The sequence below is a fragment of the Lissotriton helveticus genome, chromosome 2_2, assembly GCF_964261635.1.
Source record: "Lissotriton helveticus chromosome 2_2, aLisHel1.1, whole genome shotgun sequence".
NCBI lineage: Eukaryota > Metazoa > Chordata > Amphibia > Caudata > Salamandridae > Lissotriton > Lissotriton helveticus.
Window position 1 is genome coordinate 371,502,531 of NC_136060.1, and position 12,581 is coordinate 371,515,111.

Below are 12,581 nucleotides of genomic sequence, written 5' to 3' on the forward strand. Positions count from 1 at the left end.
TACCAAGACCACCATCTGGCCCAGCGACAGGTACAGTCATGGAAGCACGCCAGGAACACAAGGCGGCGAAGACGTCGCCAACTGTAGGCTCACCTTTACGGTATTCAGCAAACGTGCCGTGCGACCAGCCGATGTCGACATCTCCAACTGGGCGTAGATACAGGGCGCAGGCCGCCATCTTTTTAGCCCGGCGAGGCCTCGGCAATCTCCGACCCCAATCCGGCCACCGGCGGGGCTCGACGAAATCCAGCCGGCGACAAGCAATGGAACCTCCAGGGCAGAAAGGCGGGCCACCAGAATATTGAGGCAGCCGGCGCCACCGACCCACAGGCGCCGCCCGCCAAGACCGGGCGGAGGGTTTCAAGATGGCCGGACAGGAGAACAAAGGGGAGACGAGTCGCCCATGCGGTCAACCCCCGTCCGCGGAAGGCAGCGCTCCACCACCAGGTCCCCGGAGAGCCAGACCAGGCCCGGTCAGTCGCCACCGGTCCAACCGCACAGTGGCCGCTCCGGCCGACCCCACTCCTCCACCAAGGGGTGGCCCCGGCGCTCCGCCCCGCCCGGGCGCCGCAGACGAGTCCCAGGCCCGCCCGCCCCGGAGGCTCCGAAGCGAACAAGGGCACAGCCCAAGATCCGCGGCACCTAGGATCATCCGGAGCAGACGGTAAGTGCCAGCAAAACGTCATAATTCCATATTCCATCAAATAAGACTTCTCGGGGCAGGAGAAGGCGCAGGATAGATAGTTCAAGCAGGAAGGCTGACGGAGCCGAGCTACAACGCGGCCATCACGGTCGCGAGCTTGGCTCCTCCCCCGTCTGGGCATAATCTTGCCATCCAGTCTTGGGTTGCTTATGTCTGGTTCAGCGAGGTCGTGGCCTGGCAGTTCGGGCCGGACAGTTTCGACTGCAGCATGATTAAGAGTGATTTGCATATGGCTCGGTCCAAACTGAGGTGGCATGTAGGGCAAAAGAAAGATGGGTTGGAATGCTACCTCATGTGATTGCCAGTGGTTAGACTAATTGCAAACATTACTCCCATCACTTTTTGTGTGTTTGATTCAACTTAAAGATAAACATGAAAGCCAAACATTCTTGCACTGGCAAGGTTTGTTGGATGCCAATGTGGCACAGGCCTCATTAAGCCAACTGTAACAGCTGTTCATTTTGGAATATCATTATATACTATACTTCAAAGTACAGAACCTGATGCCTGACTGATGATATTGTCTTTGTCAATGCAATTCTGCACGCATTATGAAAACCAATAGCGGCATAAGTAGCAGCAAGCAGTGGGTGAGGTGGAGGGAAAGGGAGAGAGGGAGGGGGAGAGAGGGAGAGGGAGAGAGGGAGAGGGAGACAGAGCCAAAGCAGTGCTGAGTGTCAGCATCGGAGACATGGGAAGAAAGCAATAGAGAAGCAATGGGGGGGGGGGCTTTGGGTGAAATAGTGGATGACTGGGGAGCTGGTGGACACCAGGAAAGAGAGCAGGTGCTCAAGAAAGTGAGAGAGAGAATGAAAGAGCAAGGGGCAGATCTACATCTTACTCTAAGTATATCTTAAATAAGTGGTTATAAATGTCTGTGACAGACAGATAAAGCGGGCCTCTAGCAGGGCTGCAATAATTGTTGCTGTCTTTGCTGCTACATCAGCTTTTACATCAGCTGATGGAAAAGCCAACTAGAAAAGTGTTGGCTCTTTCCAGATAATAGATAAACATTGAAGCAATTTTCAAAACATTTATTTTAAACTGAAATCACACAGTTTTCACTGTATTTATAAATAACTGCCACGTTGGTCTGATTTCCAATGATAACTCTATATCACATAGTGTAAGAAGTTGTGGTTTTGATTTTTTATGTACTCTCATCTTAAATAGCGACAAAAATCAAGCGAGTGAAAATCATTCAGACTCATACCTGCCACACGCTTGTACGGCTGAAATATGTACTACTCAATTGCAGATCAACCAGTAAACACGCCTTCATATATCTTTGACTTCATCCAAAACAACGAGTTAGATGTCATCATCCTCTCTGAAACCTGCCTAAATCCCTCTTCCACCTCTATCCTAGACCTTTTAGTTCCTCCTGGTTATGACATTAATCTGTATAGACAGATCTAAGAAGCAGGGTGATGGATTAGCTTGCATACACCAGAATACACACTTGGTTTTCCACACAGAGACCACCGCCTCATCCTCCTTTGAATACCTTTGCCTCAACATTTCAATTAATGACCTCACTGTTTGCAAACTTCATACAATCTACCACCCCTCGGGAGACAATCTCCCCATCATTGAACAAATAATGGAAATCATCTCTTCCAATGACGACTCCTCAGTGTCCCAAATCTTCCTCAGTGATTTCAACCTTCACTGGTCTAACCCTAATGACCAAGTGGTAATCTTCCTAAAATCATTCTTATTGGATCTTGAGCTGACCCAATTCTGTGACTGGTCAACTCATAACAAAAGGGAAATTCTGGACCTCATCATATCAAAAGGAAATACCATCACACTGGATGCCATTACCCCATGTGATTGGTCCGACCATTAGAGCATCTTCTTCTTTATTAACAGGGAGGTGTCCCTGAGGAGGGATCAAACGAAGAAAAAGAAGCAATGGAAAAGGAACCTCAGGAATATTAACACCGAAGTCCTAGCAAACCACTGTAAACATGCCTTGTCTTCCCAAGTTGACATGATAAATGTGCATGAAGACACTGACTTCTATTACTCTACTATTCTCTAGTAGCACAAGTTACTTACCTTCGGTAACGATATATCTGTAAGAAACAATAGTTAGTGTTAGATTCCTTACCTTAGAATATCCCCAGGCGTCAGACTGGATCAGGAAAGTTTTGCGTAGCAGTACCCCTGAGCATCGGTAGACGTCGTCTGCGGCTCCGCGTCCGTCGTCGGCGTCCTTGGCGCCGTGATGACGTCGTCTGAGTACTTAGACGCCGCCCTCGCACGCTGACGTCAGTTCTTATACACAGCTTTTCCGTGCCAGGACCGCAGAGCCATGATACAAACCGACACTGGTGCCATGAAACTAGGGCCCTCAAAGGGAGATGCCTTAACCCTAGATATCGGTTCGCAGAACGGGGAGAATGGGTGGGGCGGTAAGGAATCTAACACGAACTACTGTTTCTTACAGATATATCGTTACCGAAGGTAAGTAACTTGTGCATCTGAAAGAAACAGGTTAGTGTTCGATTCCTTACCTTAGAATAGATACCCCAGCAATACCAACCCCGGTGGTGGGTCTGCGAACCAATGATCACACCAGAAAGTCCTGGAGAAAAGAAGGCCAAAAAAGCCATCTCTCCAGACTTGGCTGTCCAGGCAGTAGTGTCTAGCGAACATGTGCAGCGAGGCCCAAGTAGCTGCCTGACAGATGTCCTGCAAGGGGACTCCCCGACCCAGGGCAGTAGTAGCCGCCGTGGCCCGAGTGGAATGGGCCCTCAGCACCACAGGATGCTCCTTTTTAGCCAAAGAGTAGCATACCTTGATGCACAACACGACCCACCGAGAGATGATCCGTTGGTGCACCGCCCGTCCCTTCTTAGCGCCCACGTAACCAACAAAGAGCTGGTCGTCCACCCGGAACTGGCGTGTGCGGTCCAGATAGAATGAGAGCGCACGTTTTGGGTCCAGACGGTGGAGCCTCTCTTCCTCTTTCGAGGGATGCGGAGGCGGAAAGAAGGTGGGCAAGGTGATGGACTGCCCGATGTGGAAGGATGTGACTACCTTGGGCAGGAATGAGGGATGCTTTCTCAAGACAACTTAGTCCGGATGGACAGAAAGGAAAGGAGGTTTGGAAGAAAGAGCCTGGAGCTCACTCACTCTCCTGGCAGAGGTGATGGCAACCAGGAAGGCAGTCTTAAGAGTGAGAAGACGAAGAGGGCAATTGTGAAGTGTCTCGAAAGGAGCGCACATCAAATAAGTAAGAACAAGGTTGAAGTCCCACTGAGGCATCACGAAAGGAACAGGAGGAAACATGTGAGAGATGCCCTTCAAGAATCTACTTACAACAGGGGACTTGAAAAGAGAAGGCTGGTCAGGTAGCCTTAAAAAGGCTGAAATGGCAGAGAGGTAGCCCTTGATAGTGCCCAGAGCAGAGCCCTGCTGGGCAAGAGAAAGAAGAAAGAGGAGAACCCCTGAAAGGGGGGTAGAAAGGGGATCCACAGCCTTTGCTGTGCACCATGCCACAAATGTATTCCACCTGCAGGCGTAAACCGATTTTGTGGAGGGACGCCTGGCTGCCAGAATGACATCACAGACTTCAGGAGGCAAGTCAAATGGCCTCAACTGCCGCCGCTCAATCTCCACGCATGGAGGTGGAGACTGGACAGGTTCGGGTGGTGGACCGTCCCCTGCTGCTGCGACAGAAGGTCCTCCCGAAGAGGCAGACGAATCGGGGGATCGACTGACATGCTGAGTAGCTCGGATACCAGTATATTTGTGCCCAGTTCGAAGCCACAAGGATGACTTGGGCCCGGTCGCGCCTGATCTTCTTCAGCACTCTGGGCAGAAGTGGTATAGGGGGAAAGGCGTACAACAGACCGCAACTCCACTCTCAACGAAAAGCGTTGCCGAGCGAGTGCCGCCTTGGAAATTCCAATGCGCAGAACTGATGACATTGCGCGTTCTCTTCTGTGGCGAATAGATTTAACCAAGGCTCTCCCCACTGCTGAAAGAGCCCTTACGCCACGTCAGAGTTTAGACGCCATTCATGATCCATCATGCACCGACGGCTAAGTTCGTCCACCCTGGCGTTCCGGCAACCTGCCAGGTGTTGAACCACCAAGGTCACGCCCTGATGTTCCAGCCATTGCCAGAGGCGCAGAGCCTCCTGACACAGGGTCCACAACCCCACCCCGTCCTGTTTGTTGGAGTACCACATGGTGGTGGTGTTGTCCGTGAACACCTGCACTACTCTCCCCTGGACAGAGGGAAGGAATGCCTTCAGTGCAAGTCGGAACGCCCACAGCTCCAGAAGGTTGATGTGGAGCCTCTGATATGCGCCTCTCCCATGTGGCCGCCCCATCCCAGGAGGGACGCATCCGTCAGCACTGTGTGCTCCGGTTCGGGAAGGGAGAGTGATCTGCGGCTGAACCAATGCGGATTCGTGAGCCACCACCGCTGCAATTGTTGTGCAGTGCCCTCTGAGATCTGGACGTACTCTGACAGATTCCCCAGATGCTGCGCCCACTGGAACTTCAGGTCCCACTGCAGAGCCTGCATATGCCATCTGGCATGATTGGTCAGCAGGATGCAGGAGGCCATGAGGCCCAGCAGCCTCAAGGTCATCTTGACCGAAACCCAGGACAAGGGCCGAAAGATCGGACACATAGCCCGAATGTCTCGGACTCACGGTTCAGGAGGATAAACCCGAAACTGCGCCATGTCCAGAACCTCTCTGATAAAGAGGAGCTTCTGAGAGAGAATCAGGTGTAACTTCGGCACATTGATGGAGAACCCCAGCAAATGCAGGAGGTCGGCCGTAGTCTAGAGGTGGGTGACTACTGCCTGGGGTGAGCCCGCCTTCAACAATCAGTCGTTGAGATAGGGGAAGACTGAAACCCCTGATCTGCGGAGGTGAGCTGCGACCACCGCCATCACTTTGGTGAACACCCGAGGGGCGCTGGTAAGGCCAGACAGGGAGCACGGTGAACTGAAAGTGCTCGTGGCCTACCGTGAACCGCAGGTAACGCCAGTGGGCCGGCAGTAGGGAATATGAAAGTAAGCATCCTGCAAGTCCAACGCTACCATCCAGTCTTGCGGGTCTAGGGCAGACAAGACCTGAGTAAGTGTGAGCATCTTGAACTTCTCCTTCCGGAGGAAGCGATTGATGTTCTGAAGGTCTAAAAAAGGACACAGGCCCTTGTCCTTCTTTGGAACCAGGAACTAGTGGAAATAACAACCATGACCCACTTCTGGTATCGGAATGCGCTCGATGGCCACCTTGGCCAAGAGGCCGCAATTTCCTGCTGGAGAAGTGTCAAGTGATCTCACGACATGCGGTTGAATTGAAGTGGCATGGCTGGAGGGGTAGTCTCGAAGGGGAGAGAGTAGCCCCTTCGGAGTATTTGTAAAACGCACCTGTCCGAAGTGATGGTGCGCCAGTGGGGGAGGTAATGGCAAATCCTGCCGCCCACTGGTGATTGATGGGCCTGAAACACCGGACTAGGAAGGTTTGAAGGCAGTGGTAGCAGGGTGGTGGACTGATCCGCCCGCTGTCCCCCGTGACCCACCTCGGCGGGTCACACATCCGCGACTGTGCAGATTCTTTTGCTGCACAGGCCTGTGGCTCTGAAAAAAACGTGTTTGCGAGCCCCTTCCATAGACACGAAAGGAGCAAAAAGCAGAAGCAGAAGGAAGGCGCGTGGCCGAAAGGCCCAGGGACTTGGCCATAGCCCACAAGTCCTTAAAGCCCTCCAACGCACTAGCTGCCTTGTCTCCAAAAAGGCGAGTGCCATCAAAAGGCATGTCCATCAGAGTGTTCTGGAAATCCCATGAAAAGCCAGTTGTCCTCAGCCAGGCATGACGGCGTAGTGCCACTGTCGTGGAAATTGGTCTGCCCAGCGAGTCGGCAGTGTCAAGGCTACAACGAATCATGAACTTGGCTGCATCCCTCCCTTCAGCAATAGCATGAGAGAGCACTGTCCGGGCCTCCTCCGGACACTGAGGCAGCACCTGCGCCACCGTACCCCAAACAGAGTCGGAATAACAGCCCCAAAGGCATGCGGTGTTCACAGACCACAACCCTGAACTGGTGGAAGAGAAAATCTTCTTCCCAAACTGGGTGCTGGGAGAGGGAAATGGGGTCACCCGGGGCCGGGCGATGGCATCGGGCCACGTTCCTATCCACAGGAGCCCCTGTGTTGGGCTTGGACCAGGTGCCAAAAGAACGTCTGAAAGTGCGTCATTAAAGGGCAGCAGCGGCTCCGCAGAGGAAGCCGCCGGCCGAAGCACTTCTGTCAGGAGTTAGTCCTGATGGCCACAGCAGGGAGCTCGAGGTGGAGAGCCTCTGCAGCTCTACGCAACACCACTGAATAAGTATCACCCTCCTCCGTAGCCACGATAGAAGGAGACAGTGCGCCAGGTTCAGGAGAAAAATTCAGTCCACCTGCGTCCTCCAAATCCTCTGTCTAGTCCAGGTCTAACTCGCATTCGGCTCCGAGAGGGTCGACGACGCCGGGTCCGGAGCCATCAATGAAGAGAGGCGAGGACCCCCAGTTGTACCATCGGGGCCCGAGGGCCCAACGGGCCAAATAGGCGAGCCATGGCTGACAGAAAGTCCTGCAGCTGGGCCGGAGTCGCAGACGGACCCGGGAAAGGCGGGTAGGCCTTCGGCAACTGCGTAGGCCAAAAGGGGGGGGGGGCACCACCTGCACCCTCAGCCATGTCACGCGACAGGCTAGGGGAAGGTGAAGAGCGACGGCGCTTCTTCGACTTCTTGTGCTTCGTTTTACCGGGCCCCGATTGCGAAGACTTTGTCAAACGATGGTGGCGACTCCCGGGCCTCACGTAGCTTTCGGGACCGCTCGCGCAAAGTTTTCGGAGCCATGGCCTGGCAGTCAGGGGCACGACGTGGGGTAGTGGTCACGCCCCAGGCAGTAGATACACTCACGGTGCGGGTCCGTCACCGACATCATGCGGGGACAAACTTCACAAGATTTTAAACCAAGCCTCCCTACAGCACCAGGAGTCGTTAGATTAAAAAAAGACAGAGACATAAGTCCCAACAAACTCGGTCAAAAATTGACTGGGGATACGGCTCTCTCCGGGTCTGCACTTGCTGACACGGAAAAAGAAAGAACTGACATCAGCGCGCGAAGGCGGCGTCTAAGTAGCTGCTGCGACGTCATCCCGGTGATCACGATGCCTACGATGGACGCGGAGCCGCACGGTGCGGCCTTATGACGAGCAGGGGTACTGCTGCCGAAAACTTTCCGGATCCAGTCTGATGCCTGGGGTAATTCTAAGGTAAGGACTCCATCACTAATGTGTCTCTTTCACATCCTCCTTGACCTTTCTTCTGTGTTCTACTCTGTTAACCACGACAACCTCTTATTCATTCTTGAGCACAGGGTGGGCCTTTCTGGACTGGTATTGCAATGCATTTCGTCCTTCCTTCACAACAGATCTTAAAGAGTCAAAGGTGAATCAATCCCTATCCCAGCCCAATACAGTCTCCAGGGGGGTCCCCCAAGGGTCTTGCTTATCTCCCAAACTCTTTAACATATTCTTGGAACCGTTAGCAAATGTACTAAAGTACACGAACATTCTTTTTCATATGTATGCAGATGACACGCAACTTTACCTGAAAATCACTTCCTCTGAAGACTTCACTTCACTCAACTCTACCCTGACGAATACTCGAAACTGCCTACTGAGAACCACCTCCTACTTAACTCCTCCGAAACAGAATTCCTTCTCACATCTCCTTCTTATCACACCCCCAAGATAGACCTCTGGATGAAACACCTCACTACCTTCAACTGCTCTCCTCACATTATTGATTCAGCTAAATCTCTCGGAATCACCCTGGACATACACTTGAACATGAAGAATCATATTAGTAAGGTGTGCAAGGGTGCTAACCACCAGATGAGGAAATTTAGAAATCGCAAATCATTCCTTCCACAAGATAACTTCAAGCAGGTGGTTCAAGTGCTTGTTTTGCCGAAGCTGGACTTTGGCAGTGCTACGCTCTTTGGCCTCCCCAAATATACCTTGGCCCCACTATGGGCTTCCTTGAAGGCCACTGCCAGATTGATTATAGGCACAAAAAGAAATGCTCACATATACCCAGCCGTAAGATCTCTAAATTGGTTGTCCTACGAAGCAAGAATATAGATACAGATAAAGATTGCCTGCTTGACTCACAAAGCCATCCATTTCAAAACCCCGGTTACCTGACACAAAAGCTAGAATTATCTGGAGGGGGTAGACCATCAAGAAGTGCAAACTCTTTCCTCTAGAAACCACAGATTTTTTGCAAAGAGAGAATGAGGCACAGAGCTTTCTCAGTATCGGCCCGGGAGATCTGGAACTCTCCCCCACCCTTTGTCCGCAGAATCTCCTCCACGGCTTCTTTCAAACAGGAAGTGAAAATAATCCTAATGATCAAGTTCTTGCCTTAAATTGTCATGGCTCGTCTGTTTTTCTCAATGCCCCCTGATTACTTTTTTTTTGTCCTCATCTCACCAAGACTTTCACAGATTTAACAAGCCAAATTATTTCTCTCTTCGCTTCTGGGGGGCCACTTGGCTCACTGTTTCCGTCTAGGCCCCTTGGCCTTCATCACGTGATTGAGGACTGGTGTAATCATTGGACCATGATGTCGGGAACCATTTTAATTTTTAGGACTTTAATTATTTATTCAGGTGCCTATGACTTGCCCATCTTGTAAAAGGTTGCCAGATATTAGGAGGGCCGTCATCCCCAGTTTCTTGTTCTAATCTTGACATGTTAATTACGGCTTTTAGCCAGACTTCCCTGCCTGGGGGGGTGGGAGATTTCCACTTAATACAGATCTCTCTCTCCTTGCTAGAAGTATTAAATATAATAGGAGATCTTTTTGCTTATGTGAGCACACCCCCTCGATTATATCGTTCGTCCCAAAGAAGACTAGGAGTAAGTCAACTTCCATATCCATGTCAAAAATAGATGATAAAACGTCTCCCACACCGTTCCAAAAAATATCTAGTTCTGAGCATTGGAAAAAATATGCATGTCATTGGCATGGATTTGAGCACATCTGGGACAACTTGGTGGCGGGTTTGGGGCGAATTTTGCAATTCTGGCTGGCGTATAATATAACCTATTTATTACGAAAAAATGGTTTTTCTTCAGGGCGGCGGGTTTTACATATTTGTATAAGGTCTTCAATGATGTTTCAAATGATTGCTCAATGTTCGGGGCGAGTAGCGTTGAATTACAGATTGATGTTGGGGAGGGAATCTTAACTTCCTCCGCTTCTTAAATTTGTGCGTACCAGAGAGCTATCTCTTTCCTCCTGGGCTCGGGTCTTGCAACAACTGCTCTAATTCCCAATTCCCGGAGATGTCCCCTACTTCTGACTCATGCCATGATTTTAGTTGAAGATATTTAAATCTTGAAAACTGGGGGCCTATCTTAGCTTGTAAAAATTCCCAGGGAAGAATGCCCTCTGAATCAACCAAATTTGACCATCTAACCGTCCATGCATTTTTGATAGGTGTCGCCAGGCTGTCTTTCAGGCAGGGTGGAGTCCCAGGGTTTGTTCTTGGATCACCCTTCCCGGCATAAAGCCCTTCTGATCCGAATGGTTTAAATTCAATTCCAATTTCGCCAATCTCCCTGCTAAAATGCCCATGAAGATCTTATAGTCGACATTCAGCAGGGAGATTGGACGATAAGAGTCGGCGGCCAGGGGATTCTTCCCAGGTTTTAAAATTAACACTAGCGTGGCCTCGCTCCAAGATCTTGGCATCACCCTGTTGGAGCTATAAATTGAATTAAAAAGCATAAGAAGCACCGGTAGGATATCTTCCTGTAGTAATTTATATATTTCGTTGGGGAGGGCATCAAGGCCAGCGGCTTTTTTGTTTTTAGCTCGTTTTATTTGGTTCCTGATCTCCTCTGTCGTCATAGGGGCATCTAGAGCCTCTCTAGAGGCCTCCGTAAGAGTAGGCAAGGACTTATTTGCTAGCCAGGAAGATATCAGAGCCTGAGTAGGTTCAAGGTCTTCTTTATATAGATCCGAAAAAAGTAATAGTATTTTTGTATATCTTCCTGGTTGGTTGATTTATTGCCACTGTTATCTATAATTAATTCGTGGACATCATTCTTAGCTCTATATAGCCTAGCCTTCCAGGCCAGGAGTGCCCCTGCCTTTTCTCCATATTCGAAGTTTTCCATATTCCTAGTTTGCCACTGTGCTTTGCATTTTTGGTCCAAAAGTAATCTAAATGTTTGGCTGGCCTTCTCCAACTTTTTATCAACTACCTCGAATTCCCCCTGGTCTCCTACAATAAGCGTACTCCTTTCTGCCTCCAGGACAGCTATCTTCCCCTCTAGTGCTTGTATTCTTGGGCTTTTTGTCGATTTGTTTAGCTTATTAGGGCGTGTAAATGGCCTCTCCAGTTGGCCTTATAGGCATCCCATACCTGATCAATAGAGGTTGATCCCAAGTTAATAGAGAAGAATTCTAAGGAGGATCTACTAATAGATTGCATAATCCCTCTATCTCATTGCTCTATTCAATGTCCATCTAGGATGTACAGGCTTCCCACTGATGGCATAAACAATTATTAAGGGAGCATAGTCTGATAGGTGTATTGGCTGAACCGAGATGCTTATGATGTTATTTAAAGCTTCTTTATTGGCCAACATATAATCTATAACGCCCCCTGATTACTTACTTCATTGGTCTAACACCTGTGAAGCTAAGAGTCGTCTGCTATACTCTTAAGTAATCTTTGTTCTTCTCTCAGAACGCTATGGTATTAGCTAAATGTGATGTTCTTTATTACCCCCTTTGTCATTGTTCTTGCCTGCATTCTTAAATGACGCTGGTTGTTTCCTTTATTATTACCATCCCTTCCAAAGTGTAAAGAGCTCTGATACCCATCCGGGTCATGTTTGCGCTATAAAAAACGTAATAAATAAATAAATACATACATACATATATAAGTGACACTTCCCTAAATGTTTTTTAGTAAGCGGCAAAGAATATTGTGGAAGGTCAACTTGAATTCCTATCAAATCACAAACACTATTTCTCTGAAACAGTCAAAGTAAGCACATTATGGATTATACATTGCTGTTATGAGAGAAAAAAGGGGAAAAGGAACAGGGATTTGTATGGCAGAGAGTTTATTCTGCGGCGAGCCATCAGTGGAGCTGTACACCTCCTTGGCTTCAAACTCTTAACATGAGGTCAGCAATGAGTGGTGTTCAGAAGTGCTCCAATGTTCCAGGAGTACCAAAAGGGTGGAGTGAAAAAGCACTTAATGAAACTACGCAGATTTCTCTTTTTGTTTTCTTTCCATTGAGCCATGACCCAGGAAACGTAAAATGTTTTATGTCAGTCATGAAAGATAGTCAAACAAATGGGCCATTGGCTATGAACATCAATGTATTAGCATCTGTTGAAAATAACCAAAGCAACCTACCTTGTATACAACAGTTGCCATGAATTGTGGATAAGGCTGCTGGTTGGATAAAAATTCTCCGATAACTTTGTTCATTACATCTTGTGGAGGAAAGAAATCATCTAGGAACTGAGGAAGGATCCGCGCCACTACTCGAGCTTCTGAGGGGTAGCCTTTTCGAATCCTGTGCATGAAAAGAAAGAAAAATAATACTTTGGCGTTAGTTATCCTCCGCAATCAGACTGTATTTTTGTTCCCTTTTTTTTGTATACCAGATGCAATTGAGAATTGAGGGATTAATGGTATAGCGCTCTCTGGAAGTCTGGAGAGGTTATACTGCTACTCCCACATGGCCACGAGCCCATACGAATGGAACTGCTGGGTTTTCCTTACTGTTTGATGTCTCAACTATCTTTCCCTTTGTACTATGGTAG

General features: G+C 49.3%; 1 protein-coding gene across 2 annotated transcripts in view; it reads right to left on the reverse strand.

The window, feature by feature from the left end:
* Positions 1 to 12,581, reverse strand: part of HTT (huntingtin) — a 1,924,961-nt gene that overhangs the window by 45,391 nt on the left and 1,866,989 nt on the right. For both annotated transcript variants that reach the window (XM_078678546.1, XM_078678545.1), the window contains one exon: positions 12,169 to 12,331. In XM_078678546.1, coding sequence (XP_078534672.1) covers positions 12,169 to 12,331 — 163 coding nt within the window. The remainder of the gene's footprint in view (positions 1 to 12,168; positions 12,332 to 12,581) is intronic.